The sequence below is a fragment of the Magallana gigas genome, chromosome 2 (assembly GCF_963853765.1).
Source record: "Magallana gigas chromosome 2, xbMagGiga1.1, whole genome shotgun sequence".
Classification (NCBI taxonomy): domain Eukaryota; kingdom Metazoa; phylum Mollusca; class Bivalvia; order Ostreida; family Ostreidae; genus Magallana; species Magallana gigas.
This window is the reverse complement of record NC_088854.1, coordinates 344,650-369,605: the sequence shown is the minus strand read 5'-3', so window position 1 is coordinate 369,605 and position 24,956 is coordinate 344,650. Positions and strand designations below refer to the sequence as shown.

General features: G+C 36.7%; 1 protein-coding gene across 1 annotated transcript; it reads right to left on the bottom strand.

Annotated features, from left to right (window-relative positions):
• Positions 1-3,204: 3,204 nt before the first annotated feature.
• LOC105326068 (mitochondrial ornithine transporter 1) lies at positions 3,205-24,717 on the bottom strand. Its single transcript, XM_011425910.4, has 6 exons — positions 24,434-24,717; positions 23,230-23,384; positions 15,330-15,741; positions 12,996-13,168; positions 10,269-10,430; positions 3,205-3,940 (listed from the first exon to the last, which is right to left on the bottom strand). The coding sequence occupies exons 2-6, from the start codon at positions 23,360-23,362 to the stop codon at positions 3,816-3,818; spliced, it is 1,005 nt and encodes a 334-aa protein (XP_011424212.1). The 5' UTR covers positions 23,363-23,384; positions 24,434-24,717; the 3' UTR covers positions 3,205-3,815.
• Between the last annotated feature and the right edge of the window lie 239 nt (positions 24,718-24,956).

Sequence of the window (24,956 nt, the reverse complement as noted above, 5' to 3'; positions counted from 1 at the left end):
TCCAAATACTCTAAAGGGCTACTTGTATTTACAGTTGCGTAGTCGCAACCCTTCTTGTTTTAAGGTTAAATTCAAAATTTGATAATTTGACCAATTTTTACATTTAGCATTTGATTTGATTTCTTTAATTTTACTGTGAACATCGTGTTTTAAATCGTATTTGCTTTATACTGTAATATTCCATGGCGAGCCATAAGGCGTGATAGCCTTTTGAGAATCAAGTTTGAAAACTATTTTGGCAGCCATGATGGTTTGCCCTCTTCCTGTGTAATAAATCTACTTCTCTATTGAATTTTCTGACAAAATCGCCAAGTTCTTTGGAAATGTTAACTCTTTTAAAGAAAATGGCATGACTTCATTTCTCTACTTGATGTCATGATGTTTAGTTAGATTGTCTTTTCCCAAATCATCCAGGCAAGCTAATTTGTTCGTAGAAATCAGAAATCTGTCAAAACAATGCACACAAGGCAAAAGGTCTACGCTCGTCTTACTTTCTGAAGAACGACGATGTTCTTACCAGTTTCCCTGCTGAAGGTTTGCAATGGCCTCCCACAGACAGGGAGTGAGGCGAATGAATGCCCCCCGCGATTAATTTGATGACTGCAGGCTCACAAAACAGCTTCTTTTAGTTCTATAATGCCAAACCAATAGTTCAATAGTCTGTGCACCGAGCAACAATTATTCAGTTTTAATACTTCCTGAATTTGGTGCTGAAAGAATGTTTATGACAGAATAAGCACCATGCTCGGAGTGCATTATCATTTTTCTCCTCAAAAAAGTGTTTCAAAAGTACAGCTCGTTTCAGAATCGTTAAGTAGGACTTCAATAATTTCTTCTGAATGACAACAATATGACTCTTCTAATAGTGAACCAAGTAAAAAAAATTTTATTTTTCAATTTAATTCAGACTTCACGATGTCCGAAAAATTGGTTGAAAGGTATAGGTCACATGGTTTGACTGGCTGTCTGTTTTTCGCAGCTCAACCTACTTTGCAAAGAGGAATTGAAGAATAAACAAAAATTCACTTTTCATCAAAGATTGATATTTACATTTCCTCTGAAAAACACCTTATTAAATACATGCATACAACTGTATATGTATATATTATATCACACTGACTATCATCAACACTGTATAATAAACATGCAGTAACTGGGTTATAGGTTTCATAGAAATCAGGTAATGTACAACATACTTACAAGCACATCTACTCTGTGTGTCTTCTTCAATAAATTGAATTTTGATTGGTAAGCAGCCCTCATACCCTTACCGTCAGTAAGCATATGGCAGACTGTGAATGGGTTGCTAACGGTCACCGGTATTTTCGCTGGTATAGACTGAATATGAATATGCTTCAAAAAAGCCGAGACCTCAGGATCTTCAACATACATGTATTCGTCGCCTTTGTTACGGGATTTTCCACAATTATAAATATGAATGAATTGTGATTTATCATTTATGTCGGGTTTTTTGCCTTATCGTAAATCATACTTTTTCTCCCGTGTTTCAATCCGTCTTCTGTCAAGCTGTCCGGGATCGGTTCTGTTTTGTTTGCGTTGTTTAGATTACGTTGCCAAAAGCTATTTAATCGAGATTGCGAACTAAAAAGAAAGAGTTAGAGGCAGGAAATTGTTGCGTAATTTACACGAATTCTATGAAATCTATTCCACTGTACTGAATCGTCATTAGAGAAACAGAGATAAGAAATCTCACGATCTGACATCCACGCCAAGTGCAAACCTGCTCACATCCACATCCACTCCTTTTGTTTATAAATATATCTGTTGTAAGCTGGAGTTTTCGTGTAATTCGTTCAATGCATATGTGCTCTAATAATTTTTTCAAACAATGTTCCTGATATTTAATTAGCTAATAGCTTCTAAGTGGTGTAGCTCGTATCATTTTACGTTAAAACTATTATCGCCTTACGATATTTCGCGATCATCTAGCTATACGTTTCAATTAAAATCAGCAATAATTCAATATTATGCAGTTCCCTTCACTTAGATTTTATATGGCATATAAATGAAATTTTGCTTTGTTGGAACAATATTCATTAACGTTTAACATTACAATTTCCCTATTGCCGTATCAAATATAGCTTTCCACTACCCTACACTATTACGGACAACTTTTATATTGCCGTATAATGCATGCACATATGATACAATATTTGTATAACTAGTCATGTTACATGGCAATAATTTCGCATAACCATACACAACCACATACATGTACACTTGGTCTACCTTTACTATACAGTATGTAGGGGTATATAATACCACACGCACCTGACGTTTAATCAGCTGACCAGTCGCTTACGAACGCTCTATCTGCAGAATTCTCTACCCCAAATAAATGCAAATTCAGGGCTCGCTAGCACATGCTCAACAGAAAAAAATGTAAAACAGTTGTATTTTCGTTTGGACCCCTCTTGAAAAACTCAAATTTATTAAATTCAATTGATATAGTAAAATTCTTGAATGTAGACCTCGAGCCCCTTAGAAAAACAAGATTATCCCTCGTACCCCATCCCCGGAAAATATTTCTGGATCCGCGCATGTTAGATCTGATGACCCCAAGTTCGAGTCCTTTCTGTGTTTATAAGATTCTTTAGTATATTTTGGTCGGGGCGTGTTCAAATCCGATAACGACCGAAGGGCTTTATGATAGATTGACCACGCTCCGACCGAAATTATCAAATCATAATATTCAAAGATGATTCTTTATTACTTATATTTATATTATTTCCAATTTCTACACTTAAAAGCAACATTTCAAAACCACTATTTTTTCATGTAGCACATGCTATGTATTACTGCACGGCGCAACCAATACTGTTTTTTTTGGTTATGCTAAAGGACGCCCATTTTGTGTCGCTCAACGTTTATGAAATTTTTGGGCTATATGCTTCAAAATTGATTCGTAATGTTATCACAGACAAAGACAGTTTAAGATGTAAATATAAACTCTTCGTTATCATTATTACCGTGAGCAAGTTACCTCATTCCTACTCAGGTTTACAGGGGGTACCCGGTACGAGAGGTACTGGCTTTGGTAGTGCAAAGGTTAAACAATTTTAGTTAAGTAGATTAAACAGTGTGTTGGTAGTTTGTGTATTTGTGTACAAAGCAAACAAACATGAAAAAAAGCCAACTAGAGACTACATACACTAAACTAATAATAAAACACTAGTCTAAATAATCACTCCATACATCTATTTTATTTGTAAACAATTAGCTAACACATTACTAGTATTTACAACTTAAAACATTCTTCGAAAATTTTCGACAATTTATTAAAGTTATAGTAGTACACTTTATCAATATTTAGTTTAGCCAGACAATCTGGAAAATAAAACGATCCCCTAAAAATACAGAATAAAAAAATAATATAGAAATCACAATACAAATATTCCTTAGGGCATAAAAAACCCAAATATAATCAGATCTTCTGTGAATCAGTGTGATTGTGGAGAAATGAGAATTCATTTGTCCTCTGCAATTTCCTGCAGCAGTTTACAGAACGTAAAAGTCGAGGGCTCCATTCTGTACATCTGTCACAGTATTCCCATGCTGACGATTCCAGCGATGTCTGTTTACCTTCGACCACGTCAAATCAATCTCAGCAAAACTCGACAGCCCGATTTTCTGCTGAACGATGTCAATAAGTGTTTGATGTATGCAGTTAAACAAATCACGTTCAATTCTCAATAGCATTGACAGATTCAAATTATCCAGCTCTTCTGTTTTCATAAAGTCATCATGCAATTATTTATCTATTTGTATGGCAACTCCTAAATCTAAGTGTAGCATTATCTTCCGTCCGCCAAGTTTGTCAGGAATTTTTTCGTGGTTTCGTATGCTAAAAACAGGGAGCCAGTGGCGGGAAAGGTTCGCACTAACGTTGGACCGAGACCCTTGTACAGCGCCTTGGGACCTGAAAAACAAAGAAGAATGATCTGAACACAGAGATTTAATCTGTGGATTTGTAGTAGGACGTTGGATGCAGGGATAGGGGGTTTGGTTGGGACGTATTGGGGACTTGGGTACATAACAATCCACAAATCATCTCCCAGCAACCAGTCTTAATCTCTGTCACGTACATCACAAATCTGCACTTGATAGCAGAACGATTTTCAAATTTAGTTACTCGTGTCCGACAGTACGGTTTTATAGCAAATCTTTTTGAAATGGGATTTCCGTGCATTCATCAGTATGCAGTATCTTAATAACAGTACAAGATAGCTGATTGTTGCAGAATTTCAGGAATATTACAAAATCATGAAAAAATGTAAAAGTGCATGATAATAAGTAGTACGGTTTTGTTTTATAAAACAGATACACTGGTGAAACAAAATGTTTGCTGGGATACGCTTTACTGTACACGTTAACGAACAAATACTTATTAACACAACATGTCAATAGTAATTAGGTAGTAATTACAAATCAATGCCAGCAACTGTTGAGAGCAAGAGTAGAGAATGTTGACAATGACGCGTCACTGGATACGTGGTCCATGGAACGTTTTAAAGCACTTCCATTTATCCTCAATGAAACCCAATTCTGAACGAGATCTATCGCCTTTGGTGGAACTTAAGTCCCCAGAAGTACTCCCTTTACGCAATGACCCTATCATTAGTCTCAATATGTCAATGCAAATCCATACAACTTAGCTTTATATTGTTAGATAGCACGTGCTCAAATATCAGAGGCTTATTCAGGGTCAAACTATTGCCCTTGTTCGATGAAATAGATCCTGTTCTAAAAGAGTCTGACTACTGTCAGCAACAGGCATCAGAGAGAACGTGTCAAGATAATGGAAAGAACCATTCAGTAACATTAGCCATTACAGGGAAAGAGGAGTCCTGTGAATAATTAACACATTCTTAGCTTACAAAGCCTGATAAAGGACAGAGGAATAGCAGGAAGTTGTACATGTTGGATTGTACAGCATCAATAGATGGGTTTTACGGATGTTGTATTGTACAGCAATGCTAGGAGGGGTTGTACAGGTGTTGTAATGTACAGCATCAATGGAGGGGATGCACAAGTGTTGTAATGTACAGCAATGATAGGAGGGGTTGTACAGGTGTTGTATTGTACAGCATCAATGGAGGGGATGCACAGGTGTTGTAATGTACAGCAATGATAGGAGGGGATGTACAGGTGTTGTAATGTACAGCAATGATAGGAGGGGATGTACAGGTGTTGTAATGTACAGCATCAATGGAGGGGATGTACAGGTGTTGTAATGTACAGCATCAATGGAGGGGATGTACAGATGTTGTAATGTACAGCATCAATGGAGGGGATGTACAGATGTTGTATTGTACAGCATCAATGAATGGGTTGTACAGGTGTTGTAATGTACAGCATCAATGGAGGGGATGTACAGGTGTTGTAATGTACAGCAATGATAGGAGGGGATGTACAGATGTTGTATTGTACAGCAATGATAGGAGGGGATGTACAGGTGTTGTAATGTACAGCAATGATAGGAGGGGATGTACAGGTGTTGTAATGTACAGCATCAATGGAGGGGATGTACAGGTGTTGTAATGTACAGCATCAATGGAGGGGATGTACAGATGTTGTAATGTACAGCATCAATGGAGGGGATGTACAGATGTTGTATTGTACAGCATCAATGAATGGGTTGTACAGGTGTTGTAATGTACAGCATCAATGGAGGGGATGTACAGATGTTGTAATGTACAGCATCAATGGAGGGGATGTACAGGTGTTGTAATGTACAGCATCAATGGAGGGGATGCACAGGTGTTGTAATGTACAGCAATGATAGGAGGGGATGTACAGGTGTTGTAATGTACAGCAATGATAGGAGGGGATGTACAGGTGTTGTAATGTACAGCATCAATGGAGGGGATGTACAGGTGTTGTAATGTATAGCAATGATAGCAGGGGCTGTACAGTATTACTTATTAGGTTTGTTACTGACTGTTTACAGAAATTTGTGGGGTCGCTAAAGTCTATAGAAGGCGAGGCGGAGATGAGCCTTCTATGGACTTTACCGAAACCACAAATTTCTGTAAACAGTCAGTAACAAACCTAATAAGTGTTTTGTTTTGTCGAGGACCTAAAGTTTGGTATGTAAACAACAAAAGATAATATATAACAATTTTCTACCTTTCTCGTCAGTCGTCTGTGCAAACCTGGATGCCATTGTATATATAGGATCGTTTTATTATGTCACGGGCAAAGGGGGGGTCACTCTAAAAATTTTTGGGCTTAAAAAAATTAAAGGTATGGTTGAACGTTTGTGTAAAAAATCAGCTCAAATAACGTTTCGTCCGCGATGTTGCCGTATAAATTTTGACGCTTACCGTGTAAAGAAATTTATACGGCGATCATGTGACGCGATTCATCCAATGGTGTAGAGGCATTCTAGTCCAAGGCAAAACAAATGTTGTATTGTACAGCATCAATGGAGGGGATGTACAGGTGTTGTAATGTACAGCAATGATAGGAGGGGTTGTACAGATGTTGGATTGTACAGCATCAATGAATGGGTTATACAGGTGTTGTAATGTACAGCAATAAAAGTAGTAGGTTGTAGGGATGTTGTACTGAACAGCATTAATGGCGGGGTAGTAGATATGTTGTATTGTACAGCAATGATGGATGGGTTTAACATGCTGTATTGTACATACAAATAGTACTTGCAAATACAATGTAAACTACATGTTGTATGTATGCATGTAGATATATCTACACATTTGTGTACATGCTGATGTGTGTACATGTAGATGCGTGAAAATATGAAAATAGGTATACATTAAAATGTGTAGATATAAATGATATAGATGAAGATACATGTAAATATGTATACATATAAAATGTAGGAAAATAAAGGTATATGTAAATAAAAAGATGTATAGATATCTGTACATGCAAATATAGAAACATATTGATGAAAACACTATGTGTGTGTGTGTGTAGATATGATAACAGAAAAAGTTATTACCTTAAAACTTGGTTATAGTGAATTCCTAGAGACCATTGGAATTACTTCGTTATATCCGTACTTCGTAATATCCGTGTAACAAATTCGTTGTACTAACTAGTGCAAATTCACTATATACATGTTTTCTTTCACCAGACTATAATTTTTGCTAATTTAAGCTTAAAATAAAAATTCATTACTTTGGTACCTTTAATAATCGAATTGTGAATTGATAAAAATATATGAAAATAAATTTATTCAAACTATTTTATTAATTGGTAGTGCATACTTTTTTAAACTGTAAAGAAATTTGTTATAAAGTTGTTAAATTTCATTATTATTCACCTCTACGGGACTCAAAAACAGTTTGCTATATCCGTTAATTCATCATATCCGAATTCGTTATAACAGAAAAATTTTGCAAAGATTTGCTAAGAATTTTACAGGGGATTAAAAAAAACTTTGCTATATCTGAAAATTCGCTATATCCGTGTCCGTACTAAACGAGATTAACTGTACATATAGAGGTGTTTATACAGAGACCTGAGTGCATCAGTTGAAGATATGTCCTAGGAGATGTGTGAACAGGAATATGTGTACACATATAGGTATGCTAATCTGTCACAGGGCGAAAAACCATCTTTAAGCAAGTCCTTAAAGGTGGCTTAAAGGTGACTTAAAGGAGCTTAAAGGCTATACAACCTTTAAGCCGCCTTTAAGTCACCTTTAAGCAAGTGCTTATAGGTCCTTAATGTCCAAACTTCTTTAAGCTACCTTTAAGCCACCTTTAAGCCACCTTTAAGCATCTTTAAGTGGCATTTACGCTCTCTTTACACTGCCTTTACACTGTCTTTAAGTGGCCTTTAAGTCAATATTGATCAAGCTGAACAATAAAAACATATATTTAATGCAAAAGCTCTTTTATAGAGATGGGAGGGGGTCATCCGAGTGATATTATAATTTCCAAGGAAGGGGGGGGGGGGTTCCAGGCGGTTTTAATCGTCGCTCCATTAAACACAGATCGCTATCATCAGCAACGCTCCGATTGACACAGATTGCCGTTATAAAATTCTTTATAATTTTTTGGGGGTTTCAAAATTATTCAAAATTATTGTAGGGATGAGCGCAGTCTCCGTATCTTAATATGTGCATAAAACTAATTAAAGTATGTTTGTTTCCTATTATAAATTAATCGGTGAAAAAAATTCAAAATTATTGTAGGGATGAGCGGATGGGATGATGAAAAAATTCAAAATTATTGTAGGGATGAGCGCAGTCTCCGTATCTTAATATGTGCATAAAACTAATTAAAGTATGTTTGTTTCCTATTATAAATTAATCGGTGAAAAAAAGCGCTCTCTCTCTCTCTCTCTCTCTCTCTCTCTCTCTCTCTCTCTCTCTCTCTCTCTCTCTCTCTCAGTTCATCTGGTTATTAAACAAAATAAAGATAATGAACCAAAAATGCATGATTTAATTTGTTAATCGGTTTAAGGTTTGTATTTTTTTTTTCAATTTTCATTATTTCTAACTCTAGATCTGCTAGATACATGTTAAAGATGAAAAGACTCTCAACTGCCTTTGTTATATCGGGCAGGATATTACTGCTTTGTTTGTCTAGACATAGTTTTGTTCGTTTGTGTATATCTAATTAGAGTCTATTGTTTGTCCAACTTAAGAAAACCCCTGGAACTAACACAGAATATACAAGATATACACAACAGTTGTGTCGTGTGCCCAGGTGCATGTTTGTGTATATCTAATTAAAGTCTATTGTTTGTCCAACTTAAAAAAAACCCTGGAACTAACACAGAATATACAAGATATACACAACAGGTGTGTCGTGTGCCCAGGTGCACGTCAGGGTTTCTAAAGGCGTTGAATCTTAGTATGTACGAGTATACGATAAGTCTAGTGAAGAAAAGTTAATTTACATTTCTAATTCATTTTCAAAGTATTATTTCCTAGCTCTGGGTTTCAAATATTTTACGTCTACAAATTAACGATACATGTATGTAAGAGTAAAATCTTGAGGCTAATTAATTAATGTACCGGTGATCATAAATAGGGGTTGATTATTTAAATATATGTATAAGGGTAAATATGTCAAATATACCCGGCCTGGCACATCATACAATTGTATGTACAAGTCATTTGCAATTGCCACATGCAGTAAATACGTCACCGGTAATTGGTAATTTTTTTTGTTATAGAATTGATAGTTTAAAAATCATGTACATACAATTACATGTAAATATTTAAACATATTGGAACGGCGCCGCGATCATGAAAACCGGGAAATTGCGGGAAATTGAACAAATACCCTAATAGTATCAATGCATTTAATAAAAGAAATGATTTCATTTTCTTTCTTACATTTTTATAGCTATAAATTAGATGAATTACGTATATCTACTCGGTTTAAATGTATTAACTAAGAAAGCCTACTATAGTGAACCTAACGGTTTCCATTTAGGTATAATATATTTTTGTTCACTGAAGACCAAGTTCCGTATTTCATTCTAAATACATGCGTGCATGTAATTTATAAATTAGATATAATTGATTGTTACAAACTGAATGGTTTGTCAAAATCTTTTCAAGTAAACACATTCAATACAGTGATTCAATATCCACTGATATATAGCATATAAAAACGCTTATAAATATGTAAGTTGCCGTGGCGTAGAGGATGTGTGGTGATGCTAGTAAACTAAGGGTCCCGGGTTCAATTCTCACCGCGGCCGTTTTTTTTTTGTGTTTTTTTTTCATTTTTCTTTCTAGAACAAAAACCGTTTTAATACCTTTTCTTTCATAAAGTTAATACATTTTGTTGGAAATTAAGCACAATATTGAATTAATTTTTTTTAATGGCTTAAAGGTGGCTTAAAGGTAGCTTAAAGGTGGCTTAAAGGTGGCTTAAAGAAGTTTGGACATTAAGGACCTATAAGTTGTCCTTAAAGGTGGCTTAAAGGTGGCTTAAAGATAGTCTTTAAGCTGCCTTTAAGCCATCTTTACGCTTTCTTTAAGCCACCTTTAAGCAATACATATAGCTTAAAGGTAGCTTAAAGGTGGCTTAAAGATCGTCTTTAAGCTACCTTTAAACACCTATAAGCTATCTTTAAGGAGGACTTAAAGATGGTCATTCATCCTGTGTGTAAATAAGTATGTTTGTAGATGGGTATACATAAATTAAAGTTTACATTTACATGTGTGTAATGTAGATGTGCACACATGTAGAAGTGTGTATATATATATATATAGATGTGCTTATGTGTATATAATATACACGCTATGTTCTGACCTTCTGTTTTGAGGATTTTGTTGAATGTGGTCAGGAATCCTGGGGCTATCTTTCCAACTGTGCTCTCCACCTGTATCCGAGACTTGACCACATCTGTTGGGAAGATGGATGACCAGAGACACAGTCCCCCAACACCACCTGCCACCACTGTCCTTGCAGCCCCTGAAATATAAACAACACAGACACTGCAACATTCACTGATACATCAACCACACAGACACTGAATCATTCACTGAAATATCAACCACACAGACAATGAAAAATTCACTGATATATTGACCACAATGACATTCACTGATTGCAGCAGTCTGTGTCACACTGACACTGCACAATTCACTGATATATCAACCACACAGCAGTCCTTGTCACAGACACTGCAGCAGTCCTTGTCAAAGACACTGCAGCAGTCCATGTCACCCAGACACTGGAGCAGTCCTTGTCACACAGACAATGGAGCAGTCCATGTCACACAGACAATGGAGCAGTCCATGTCACACAGACACTGCAGCAGTCCATGTCACCCAGACACTGCATCAGTCCATGTCACACAGACACTGCAGCAGTCCATGTCACACAAACACTGCAGCAATCCATGTCACACAGACGCTGCAGCAGTCCGTGTCACACAAACACTGCAGCAGTCCATGTCACACAGACACTGCAGCAGTCCATATCACACAGACAATGGAGCAGTCCATGTCACACAGACAATGCAACAGTCCATGTCACAAAGACACTGCAGCAGTCCATATCACACAGACAATGGAGCAGTCCATGTCACACAGACACTGCAACAGTCCATGTCACACAGACAATGGAGCAGTCCATGTCACACGGACAATGGAGCAGTCCATGTAACACAGACACTGCAGCAGTCCTTGTCACAGACACTGCAGCAGTCCATGTCATACAGACAATGGAGGTCCATGTCACCCAGACACTGCAGCAGTCCATGTCACACAGACACTGCAGCAGTCCATGTCACACAGACACTGGAGCAGTCCATGTCATACAGACACTGCAGCAGTCCTTGTCACACTGATACTGCAGCAGTCCATGTCATACAGACACTGCATCAGTCTATGTCATACAGACACTGCAGCAGTCCATGTCACACAGACACTGCAGCAGTCCGTGTCACACAGACAGTGGAGGTCCATGTCACACAGACACTGCAGCAGTCCATGTCACACAGACACTGCAGCAGTCCATGTCATACAGACACTGCATCAGTCTATGTCATACAGACACTGCAGCAGTCCATGTCACACAGACACTGCATCAGTCCATGTCACACTGATACTGCAGCAGTCCATGTCACACTGATACTGCAGCAGTCCATGTCACACAAACACTGCAGCAGTCCATGTCACACAGACGCTGCAGCAGTTCTTGTCACAGACACTGCAGCAGTCCATGTCACATTGATACTGCAGCAGTTCATGTCACACTGATACTGCAGCAGTCCATGTCACACAGACACTGCAGCAGTCCATGTCACACAGCCACTGGAGCAGTCCATGTCATACAGACACTGCAGCAGTCCATGTCACACTGATACTGCAGCAGTCCTTGTAACACAGACACTGCAGCAGTCCATGTCACACAGACACTGGAGCAGTCCATGTCATTCAGACAATGGAGGTCCATGTCACACAGACACTGCAGCAGTCCATGTCACACTGATACTTCAGCAGTCCATATCACACTGATATTGCAGCAGTCCATGTCACACAGACACTGCATCAGTCCATGTCATACAGACACTGCAGCAGTCCATGTCACACTGATACTGCAGCAGTCCTTGTAACACAGACACTGCAGCAGTCCATGTCACACAGACACTGGAGCAGTCCATGTCATACAGACAATGGAGGTCCATGTCACCCAGACACTGCAGCAGTCCATGTCACACTGATACTGCAGCAGTCCTTGTCACACAGACACTGCATCAGTCCATGTCATACAGACACTGCAGCAGTCCATGTCACACTGATACTGCAGCAGTCCTTGTAACACAGATACTGCAGCAGTCCATGTCACACAGACACTGCAGCAGTCCATGTCATACAGACAATGGAGGTCCATGTCACCCAAACACTGCAGCAGTCCATGTCACACTGATACTGCAGCAGTCCTTGTCACACAGACACTGCATCAGTCCATGTCATACAGACACTGCAGCAGTCCATGTCACACTGATACTGCAGCAGTCCTTGTCACACTGATACTGCAGCAGTCTATGTCACACAGACACTGGAGCAGTCCATGTCATACAGACACTGCAGCAGTCCTTGTCACACTGATACTGCAGCAGTCCATGTCACACAGACACTGCAGCAGTCCGTGTAACACAGACACTGCAGCAGTCCATGTCACACAGACACTGCAGCAGTCCGTGTAACACAGACACTGCAGCAGTCCATGTAACACAGACACTGGAGCAGTCCATGTCATACAGACACTGCAGCAGTCCTTGTCACACTAACACTGCAGCAGTCCATGTCACACAGACACTGCAGAAGTCTGTGTCGTACAGACACTGCAGCAGTCCTTGTCACACTGATACTGCAGAAGTCTGTGTCGTACAGACACTGCAGCAGTCCACTGCAGCAGTCTGTGTCAGACTGGCGACCTTACCCCTAGTGAACAACAATTGTCTGCCTAATCCTCAAGACATCTGGTTTCATACAATGTTAACATTCTTTATCAATAAGAGAGTCTGACCTATCTCATCTTTTGTCTTTCCTTCAGGTGTCAACATGTGGCGGGTGAACTCATAACCCCCAAAAAAGAAGAAATACCCAGGCATTTCACGGGCCATTGTGGCGGTCAGCCCCTTGAATAGCCCTCTTATACCCTCCACCTGAAGAACCTCTTTGGTGATGCCCCATGGTCCTCTACAAAATACAAACAACATTCAATCGCTACAAATTGGTCTACAATACACAATATAAAATTTAGTTATAATAAAATTAAGACAAATAGTACCAGTTCAGACACCATTTATCATCAGATAATTTTGTGACAGCTTACATAATTATACTTGCTGCTTTCCTCAAACAGAAATTCATGTAGTAAAGTATCAATGATATCTTCCAAGATAATTATAGATTGTACTTTTTAAAAAAACCTCAGTTATAAATTTCTATGTAAACAAATGCAAAACCAGACAAATGGAATTAAGTTTTGTTTGATTTTTGTTGTTGTTGCAAAATTTGATATTTCAAGAGGATAGTAATGAAAAACTCCCATGAAATACTTAGGTATAGGGACTAATACTATCTAAACAAATGCAAAACCAGAACAGTTCTTTTCGATTCTATATTGATCATGAATATAATTTAATCTCCCATTGATTTTAGGGATGCTTTTAAAAAAAAACATTATACACTTTTCAAATGGAATTAAGTTTTGTTTGATTTATTTCTGCAAAATTTGATATTTCAAGAGGATAATAATGAAAAACTCCCATGAAATACTTAGGTAAAAGGACTAATTTCTGTAGCGAAAACACAAAATAAATGTTCAGTGGTAATATATTTGACATGTACTCTTCTTTTCTTGCCAACAATCTTACTTCATTTGTCAGCTGTTGGTGAATATGTTGGGTTTTTATTTTAATGTTTTGTGTGTTATTTTGGGGTAGGTGTGGGCCAAGTTGGTTCTCCATTGGGATTTTGGAACACAACTAAGACAAAACTATTCATCTATGGACAGGACACAATTTGAAATTACATTTTATTATCTAGGAAATAAAAATTAAAAACAGGGATGTGGTAATCAAAGATTCCTCTGCATTGCTACTAGTTCCTGTTGCTGTCATAGGTTTCCAGAATCGGACACCAACAGCTTTCAGGTTTCCAGAATCGGATACCAACAGCCATCAGAATCATTAGCTTAGTTGTCAACTTGATTCATCACCTATAATACTCTTGTACCAAAACTTACAAAAAACTGTTTATTCTCCACCTGTCCTTTGATTCTAACATGGATTAAATATTAGGTTTACTTCCAGTTCGTAACATTTCATTAGCTTATCAATCAGCAGAAATATCCATGATCATATTTTTATGATATGATACTTTGCATTCCTAAAAGGCAACTGAAGGACAAAAGTTCTCTTCCATCATCAATAATGCATTTCTCCCCTGGTACACAAAAAATGCAACTAAGCATTATCTGATGCTTCCGGTCGCATCCTATCACCGTCACAGCTCCCGAGACAGAGGGGACTTAGCTTACCGTGGTGAGTGGGAGCTATCTACACCAGGCGCTGAGCTGGGTGACATTCAGGTGCCACTGCCAGCTTTAATTTTTAATTTGATATTTACATTTATCTCCTAATGAAACTGTTATGTAAATATAAAGGAAATGTTAGCGGTTTTTGTGCTTCAAGGTTTTGCTTTCATTTAATACTCATTGTCATATGCAGACGCCCACAGTTATAATAAAAAAAGGCTTCAAAGACAGAGATACTCCAAAATAAGTCAAAACACAGCTCTAAGTGCTCTTGTTATGCACAAGAAGACCTCAATCTAGCAGGTGCCCCAAGCAAAAGCAAGATTGTAGAAATACTGAAATAAAAAAGATACTAGGACAAATCCATAGAGGTAGAGAATGGACTATTAAGACCCATTGTGATCCTTTGTTACTTCTGATCACTTGTAAAAGGAACATCAATAAACATAATTTTATTAATTTACTCTTATGTTATTTAAATCCACTTGCAACCATTAATTATCTCAAAGAACTAGATATAGCAAACTCCACTATCTTTTAAAATGGAATCCATGCATCAGAGGTCCTTCAAAGCTAGTTAAACAAACAGTGCTAACAAAAATTAAGACTAAATATTCTCAATCAAAGAACCAGCATTAATCCTTTTTTAAATTTAAAGTTTCTTATGTCCAGCATCTTCTGTTTTGCAATACAAATGTGTTTTATTTTAGCAAATCAGAACAAGCTATTGATTTCTTCTACACAGCTTTCCTAAATGCTTATACTGCAAAGAAATTGATAGTTATTCCTCATTCAAAATCCAGAAGGATGATCACTTACAGTTTTAACCTTTCTAGTCCTCCTTCAAGCTTTCCCTGAGAGGCCATTTCTCTCATGGCTTGCAGTCTACATTTGACCAGCTCTGTGGGGGTGAGTGTAAATGCACAGAAGAAGGCTGCTCCACTCCCTGAGAAGGCATTCTCCACAGGGCTCAGCTGGGAGACCTCAGCCCTACCCCTCAAGACCATGACTGCCTTCTGACAAAGGCCGTAGAACAGGAACAAGACTGAGTTCTCGGCTATGTTCGCCACCAGGGCGGGGACTGTGCCTGCGTACAGGCCCCGGGCGACCCCGTCCTGTCGGTAAGTCTGTAGGAAGCAGTCCAGGGCGTTCCTGTACAGATGGGGAAAAGTCTGCATCTTGACTTTCACTGTATCTAAAGACTGGCCCACATACACAGAGGCAATGGCACCTGTACAATAAAAAAAATACATCTCATATTGATTTAAATGGTTTTAAGAGAAATCATGTCCATACAGTAGTTTTTGGTGGTTGCAAAGGACAATTTGTAAAAACATTCTTCAAATTTATTCTTCAGAGTTTCCAAACCCTTATAGCCTTGGAACTGATATTGACTTTAAGTTAATGGTTTCAGGATAAGAGCAAGCATTTCCTTTTAAATCTAGATTTAGATAAAAGAGAACCAAAAATATATGAATTTGTTGCATCTGAGAAAAGGTGTTTGGTAATTATTCACTGCATCAGAAAAATCTTGCCCTTATTAGGCATGGTCACATCAAACAGCAATATACACATATCTTAAACAATTATGTGCTTTATCATAGATATCACTTTACCTCAAAACTAACATTTTATAAGGTCTGACAATGAAATGGAGACAAGAAAGGAAGACTTAATGAAATATCTCCATATTCACATTTTTATTTAACCACAAATGACCTAATAATACATACATCTAGCCATATACAATAGCTACATCTTAACCCATATAATACCAAATCATCCAAATAAATAAAATACATATTACAAATACAGGTGTAAAACCTACATCTAAACATATCTAATAACTAAGTACATTAATTTAACACATCCAATGCCTACACATAAACTCTGATATTTGATTGTTGAGCCATAATAAACATATGGCAAGGTTAACCCTACTTCAGAATGACTTCTAATTTTTGTTACACAACTCTGAAGAGATAATTGGACAACTTGTAATTTATCGAAATTAGGAGATTTTTGGCAGCCTTGGCCCCATTGAGAAGATTTGATCACATAAGCTGATAATGATTGCTGGAACTAGAACCAAGTTTCTGCTAGTAATTACACAGATAGAGAAGGTACAAGAATGGCCAGCAAAAAATACCAAACATTTGCAAATTTGTGAAGGCTTTTGTTTGTTTCTTGGTTTTGTTTTAAATTCCACTTCAGGCGTTTGTACATTTAGAAATCACCACAAAAAGTATAAAGTATATCTGATATCATGAAAATACCTTCTGCATTCCGTAAGATCCGGGTACAGATAAATCATAATGACAATTTAATGATGACCTGCAAAATATGGGATGGATGGATACAGTATTTTGCATTGATAAAAATGTAAATTTGACAGTATCTAGCATCAACAACTGGGCAAACTTAACTTTGAGGTAGGATCATTTTTTCATAAAATTAACTGTTATCACTTTGACAACAACAGAGATATCTATCCAGCTAGCCGGGTAGGGAATGTAATTTCCGTTCATGATTTTTGTTTCACAAGCCTTCCCCATGCAGATACACTGTACAGTTGCAAATTACGAATAGAACCACATCATTCCAACCTTCTTTATATTGACAAAATTTAAACTCTACATAATATGAACATATATATGCTCTCTTATATTTTAAAGAGAGGTAGATGGAGATGATGGGTAGTTAACACAGTATACACACTGTACTTTTCAATTTTTCGGGAATTTTATATATCTTCATCCATAATAGGTTCCTTTTCAATATCACCACTGTAAGTCCATACATTGTGGTTTAAATGACCATTTATACACTGTCAGTAACCTTGATCACCGACCTATTTTACTTGATTTTAATTCAAACCATTTCTAATAAAGCAAAAAAACAACAACTATTACTGCCTATATATGCACAAGGTATGAAAAGGTTGCTCTAAGGTCACCAATTGATACTGGGGTTTCATTAATATTCATCAAATACCCAATTTTGTGGATTAAATTCATCCATAAAATGTGTAATTATAAGTAACATATTGTATTGATAGTATCATTGACCATAAATTTACTAATCCTTGAAACTGTGATTTCACTAAATCCATGAAAATTGATGGACACGAATATTAATGAAACCACTGTATGGCATTTTTACCAAAAAAAACATTAAAAGTCATTGTTATTATCATTAAAGACATTTTATCTCAATACTTGTTTACTTTACCATTTGACAACCCTCATTATTAAACACAATACATAATTTACTCAACAACCATCGTAATTACATATTAATCCTTTCACAATAATTGTACTACTCTTTTGCAGGGAAAATTGATATCATTTGGCAATGATTGGTAAAATAGATAATGAATGGTTTACATGTGTTATAAGAGACAACAGTAACTTTTATTACATATTTCATCAAACTATATCAATTTGCTCTGCAAAAGAGCAGTATCGCAGTTACTGTCAAGTGGGTTTTACATCATTGAGGGCATAAGAACCAGGTCTGTTTCCCCCTTAGAAACCTTATAATACCCAGATACCAGTACATTGTACCATTCTATATGCAAACAATTCTGCATTTTCACCTAATTTTAAGACTCTTAGTCTAAATTCATTTCAAACATATAGGAAGTTTTTGCTAATAATATACTTTTGGAATTATAGATCAATGAGTAAATCACTGACTGGCTATTTGTTGTTTTACATCTAACCAAGAATATTTCCCTTTTGATAAGATACCATTGTAATATTTTTTTACTTTTGTTTTGATGTTCAAAGCCATTAGACTTTATTATGCAAGTCTCAGTCTCCAAAGTCATGTCTAGCTCCTATGTCTTTCCCTTTTAATGCTGATTGGCTACAAGTATTGTCCAATGAATGTTGAACATTTTAAGTAAGTTGAAGGACACTCGTTTCAATATGTTCTATGATTATGAACTTGGAGGCTAAATATATTGGCAATTTAATGTGAACATTGAAGGGATCAAGTAAAACATTTATTGCTCATTTAACAAGATCCATTCAATACATAAATTGCCCCATTGAACTCTGAAGGAATTACTATATATAGTACCTTTATTTACAAAATACAAATCTATATTTCATCCACTGAATACATTTGACAACAGGGTGAACATTATCATCAAAAACAGAATATTGAGGGTATAAAGTTTTTGTCCTAACATCCTGTTTTTCTGCCTCCTAAAACTAGTATTTGGCTATGCCTAAATTGAACCAAATCAAGTAAACTCTATACTTAGAATTTGCACACATATTCAACTATTAATGTTCTGATTACAATCACACAATTACTTCATAAGAATAAGCATTCACCCTCTAGAAATGTAATGTTCTCATATTTTCAACAACAAAAATTTAATGTAAATTTGAGATTTGTTCAGGATTAGAATTTGGTGGGGCCAAGCAGAGATCAATCTTTATCCTGAGAAAATGCATAAAATAAAACTGGTTAAAATGGCATTTCATTGGAAAGCTATACTTCTGACCATGCTCATTTGAAAATAGGATTTGGGATTATGATTTTGAGGAAGTAATCTGAGCAATCCAGGGAGCTTTTTGGTACCCAATGTGTCTTTCCAAATTTATTGTTTGGCAATCCAAAATATTTCATTTAAAAAATGATTTAACACTGCTTTGATCAAAAATATTAATAAAATCAGAAATGTTTTTTCATTATTTTTTTTTTCAATATTTGCTTTCATTCATTATTTACGTTGGCTGCAGGTCTGGATTTTGGTCTAAAAATTTAGATGGACGACCTGGGAGCTTCAATTCTGTACAGTTTAAAAAATTGCATTCTACGGCGCACAAAAATTTGTACTAGTTCCTCCACACAAAAACCTTGCAATTCAAGGCATCAATAAGGAAAATTTACAGTTTACAAATTCTATATGATTAAAAGAAGAGTCTTATGGAAAAATATCAAGATAACCACAGTAAAATGTCAAGATAACCACAGTAAAATATCAAGATAACCACAGTAAAATGTCGAGATAACCACTGTAAAATATCAAGATAACCACTGTAAAATGTCAAGATAACCACTGTAAAATGTCAAGATAACCAGAGTAAAATGTCAAGATAACCAGAGTAAAATGTCAAGATAACCACTGTAAAATGTCAAGATAACCACAGTAAAATGTCAAGATAACTAGAGTAAAATGTCAAGATAACCACTGTAAAATGTCAAGATAACCACTGTAAAATGTCAAGATAACCACAGTAAAATGTCAAGATAACCACTGTAAAATGTCAAGATAACCACTGTAAAATGTCAAGATAACCAGAGTAAAATGTCAAGATAACCACTGTAAAATGTCAAGATAACCAGAGTAAAATGTCAAGATAACCAGAGTAAAATGTCAAGATAACCACTGTAAAATGTCAAGATAACCACTGTAAAATGTCAAGATAACCAGAGAAAAACGTCAAGATAACCACTGTAAAATGTCAAGATAACCAGAGTAAAATGTCAAGATAACCAGAGTAAAATGTCAAGATAACCACTGTAAAATGTCAAGATAACCACTGTAAAATGTCAAGATAACCACAGTAAAACGTCAAGATAACCACTGTTAAATGTCAAGATAACCACTGTAAAATGTCAAGATAACCACTGTAAAATGTCAAGATAACCAGAGTAAAATGTCAAGATAACCAGAGTAAAACGTCAAGATAACCACTGTAAAATGTCAAGATAACCAGAGTAAAATGTCAAGATAACCACTGTAAAATGTCAAGATAACCACTGTAAAATGTCAAGATAACCACAGTAAAATGTCAAGATAACCAGAGTAAAACGTCAAGATAACCACTGTAAAATGTCAAGATAACCAGAGTAAAATGTCAAGATAACCACAGTAAAATGTCGATAACCACAGTAAAATGTCAAGATAACCAGAGTAAAATGTCAAGATAACCAGAGTAAAACGTCAAGATAACCAGAGTAAAATGCTGTCTTTGGTCTGTCTTTTTTAATTAAAATAAAATACAGAATCCAGTATTCAGTGGTTATGTATACATGTATGTTCTGCAATGCTCATCCCCTTCATACCCACATGAATCACAAAAGAAGGCATTATGCTATCTTTTCTCTCTCTCTTCTTTTTTTTTTACTGTCTTAAAGCAAAATATATAACCATCTACCACAAATGTTGGAGAATCAATGTACATTTACTCATGTGTGGGTGAAGTATACAACTATAAAAATTATAATAGCTTCATGTCTTGATTTATTAATTTTGTATGTATGAAAAAAAAAACAATAAGTCATAAAAAACAAATACACATTCTGAGCCTGAATCGTTTTAAACAGATTAAGATCTGACCAGTGGCATCAAATATGAAAGGTTCTCAATTTACTTTTCACACACTTATAAACAGAAATAAATTCCTATCAACTCTAAGTTTCAGCATACCGGTAGTCAGCAAAAGGCAAAGCAAACAATCTTTTTTAAAAAGTGGTTTTTCCCTATATAAGGTTACATACATGTACATTCAAGGATTTTCCATCACTTGCCCTAAAATTCCTTGTTGTTTTTAATATTGTCAAACCACAGTTGCTGTGAGTGAAATCTGTACATTATTGCTGTGAGATCTGAACAATATTGCTGTGAGTGAGATCTGAACATTATTGCTGTGAGTAGGTTCTGTACATTATTGCTGTGAGTGAGATCTGTACAATATTTCTGTGAGTGAGATCTGTACATCATTGCTGTGAGTGAGATCTGTACAATATTTCTGTGAGTGAGATCTGTACATCATTGCTGCTAGTGAGATATGTACATTGTTGCTGTGAGGGAGATCTGTACATCATTGCTGCTAGTGAGATCTGTACATTATTGCTGTGAGTGAGATCCGTACATTATTGCTGTGAGTGAGATCTGTACATTGTTGCTGTGAGTGAGATATGCACATTATTGCTGTGAGTGAGATCTGTACAATATTTCTGTGAGTGAGATCTGTACATTATTGCTGTGAGAGATCTGTACGTTGTTGCTGTGAGTGAGATCTGTACATTATTGCTGTGAGTGAGATCTGTACATTATTGCTGTGAGTGAGATCTGTACATTATTGCTGTGAGTGAGATCTGTACATTATTGCTGTGAGTGAGATCTGTACATTATTGCTGTGAGTGAGATCTGTACATTATTGCTGCGAGTGAGATCTGTACATTATTGCTGTGAGTGAGATCTGTACATTATTGCTGTGAGAGATCTGTACGTTGTTGCTGTGAGTGAGATCTGAACATTATTGCTGTGAGTAGGTTCTGTACATTATTGCTGAGAATGAGATCTGTACATCATTGCTGCTAGTGAGATCTGTACATTATTGCTGTGAGTGAGATCTGTACATTATTGCTGTGAGTGAGATCTGTACATTATTACTGTGAGTGAGCTCTGTAATTATTACTGTGAGTGAGATCTGTACATTATTGCTGTGAGCGAGATCTGTACGTTATTGTTGTGAGTGAGATCTGTACAATATTGCTGTGAGTGAGATCTGAACAATATTGCTCTGAGTGATATCTGTACAATATTGCTATGAGTGAGATCTGTACTTTGTTGCTGTGAAATCTGTACGTTGTTGCTGTGAGTGAGATCTGTACATTATTACTGTGAGTGAGATCTGTAATTATTACTGTACGTGAGATCTGTACATTATTGCTGTGAGCGAGATCTGTACATTATTGCTGTGAGTGAGATCTGTACATTATTGCTGTGAGTGAGATCTGTACATTATTGCTGTGAGTGAGATCTGTACATTATTGCTGTGAGTGAGATCTGTACATTATTGCTGTGAGTGATATCTGTACAATATTGCTGAGAGTGAGATCTGTAATTATTACTGTGAGAGAGATCTGTACATTATTGTTGTGAGTGAGATCTGTACATTATTGCTGTGAGTGAGATCTGTACATTATTGTTGTGAGTGAGATCTGTACATTATTGCTGTGAGTGAGATCTGTACATTATTGCTGTGAGTGAGATCTGTACATTATTGCTGTGAGTGATATCTGTACAATATTGCTAAGAGTGAGATCTGTAATTATTACTGTGAGAGAGATCTGTACATTGTTGCTGTGAGTGAGATCTGAACATTATTGCTGTGAGTGATATCTTTACAATATTGCTGTGAGATCTGTACATTATTGCTGTGAGTGAGATCTGTACATTATTGCTGTGAGTGAGATCTGTACATCATTGTTGTGAGATCTGTACCTTGTTGCTGTGAGTGAGATCTGTACATTACTGCTGTAAAGGAGATCTGTACATTATTGCTGTAAGTGAGATCTGTACATTATTGCTGTGAGTGATATCTGTACATTATTGCTGTGAGTGAGATCTGTACATTATTGCTGTAAGTGAGATCTGTACATTATTGCTGTGAGTGAGATCTGTACATTATTACTGTGAGTGAGATCTGTTATTATTGCTGTGAATGAGATCTGTACATCATTGCTGTGAATGAGATCTGTACATCATCGCTATGAGTAAGATCTGTACATGATTGCTGTGAGTGAGATCTGTACATTATTACTGTGAGTGAGATCTGTACATTATTGCTGTGAGTGAGATCTGTACATTATTGCTGCGAGTGAGATCTGTACATCATTTCTATGAGATCTGTAGATGTACTGTTTCTACAATTACAGTACTCTGAGTATTAGATGACCTATGTCCTACCATTGATCCCCCCTATGAAGTCAATGGCTGCATCCACCGTGTGGGATCGCTTACTCTCCTCCACAGTTTCACCCTCATGATGATGGTGTTCCTCGTGTATCAGGATCGGTAAGGTGGGCTGGTCCGCACTCATTGGAGATGGTTCTGTCTATGTCCTGTAAATAGAATATACTTTAATCCTGTCATGGTTCAGAGTGAAACTCTAAATTTATAACAATACAGGTGTAATAGGATTATTGGAAATGAAGGAATGAGCATATAAATACAATGGAAACATCGGCTGGACTGGGAATTGTATCTGGGACCCCTGCAACTCTAGTCAAAAGCTCTACCACCGAGCCATCCAGGCCGGTATCCACAGTCCGTATAGCCCCAACTACTACTAATATTCCTTCCACCGTAAATGATCTTTGCCCTCGAAAATAACACCCAGGTTCTTCCTTCAATGGCAGGAGTTAACCCATCAGTTCCAGGGGCAGGACAAACCACGAAGTGTAATACGAAAGGAGGAATGAGCATGTAAATACATTGAAAACATATAATGGGACCAGGAATTGAACCCAGGACCCCTGCATCTCTAGTCAGGATATCAACCACTGTGCTACCCAACTCGATAATCATGGTCCATAAAGCGCCAACTACTACATTCCTCCCCCTTAAATGATCTTTGCTGCCCTCAAAGTTCATTCCAGGTTCTTCCCCTGGCTGGAGTTAACCCGTCACTTCCAGGGGCCGATCAAGGCACCAAATGTAATACAAAAGGAGGAATGACTATATAAAAACAATGAAAACTTAAGCTGGACCATGAATTTAATCTGGGACCCTTTCAACTCTAGTCAGGAACTCAACCACTGAGCCACCCAGGCCAATATCAATAGTCCTTATAGCCCAAACTACTCCATTTGTATAACCATTTCTCTAAGAATCAACAGATATTAGTGTCAGTTGAATCAAGCAAACAAGCACTGTGTTTGCTTTTCTTTAAATAACGTGGTTCTCAGTCATGTATAATTTTACAGTCATACTATTAGAGATAGAAAAATGACGGACCCTACAAAGTTCGTATCCGTCAGTTTATCATTGACAAGATTGAGCTGATCAAGCAATATTCAAGATCGTCCACTACATGAAATCAACAGATTTCAAGTACAAATAAAGATGACATAAAAAAAACTTTTAAATAAATTGCTAGTTCAACACCAACCTGTTAAAATGTCTCTTGTTCTTCGTCTGAGAATAATATGCTATCGTTTAGGGTCACTGGCCGATAAGGTCAACCACTCTAAAGCTAATAATACCACTTCTCTCTCTCTCTAATTCCAGTAAATATAAACCGGACAGCATATAAGAATATTTTGGGGGTCATCGAACAGTCATATCAAACCAGAAAACTCTAGTTTACCGGCAATCACTAACATCATCAAAAACCTAGTTTTCACCGGAATCAGCGAGATTATCTTCCCGGAAGTCACATACCTCCGAAATCTGCCAAGATGATTGGACGAATAAAATACTCTAGGTGAAGGACGTTACTTAACATAAACAATACTCCACGTGGTTGATATCATTTTATGTTACGTCGGTTGTTTTATCAATGATCGTAAAAAAAAATGGATTATTACACACTTTATCGGATTTACTTCATACAATCGGAATAAACGTTGCTTTGTCTCTGTTTCTACCTGTTCACCACAGAACTTTTCTAGCTGTCATCTAGATCTTTAAAT

Bases quoted from the DNA above. Each gene is read 5' to 3' on its own strand.
- LOC105326068 (XM_011425910.4), bottom strand. From the start codon at position 23,362: ATGAGTGCGGACCAGCCCACCTTACCGATCCTGATACACGAGGAACAC. The intron at 15,742-23,229 runs GTAGGACATAGG...TTTATTGTACAG, and splicing joins CTTCATAGGGGGGATCAATG to GTGCCATTGCCTCTGTGTAT. The intron at 13,169-15,329 runs GTAAGTGATCAT...TGTATTTTGTAG, and splicing joins GGACTAGAAAGGTTAAAACT to AGGACCATGGGGCATCACCA.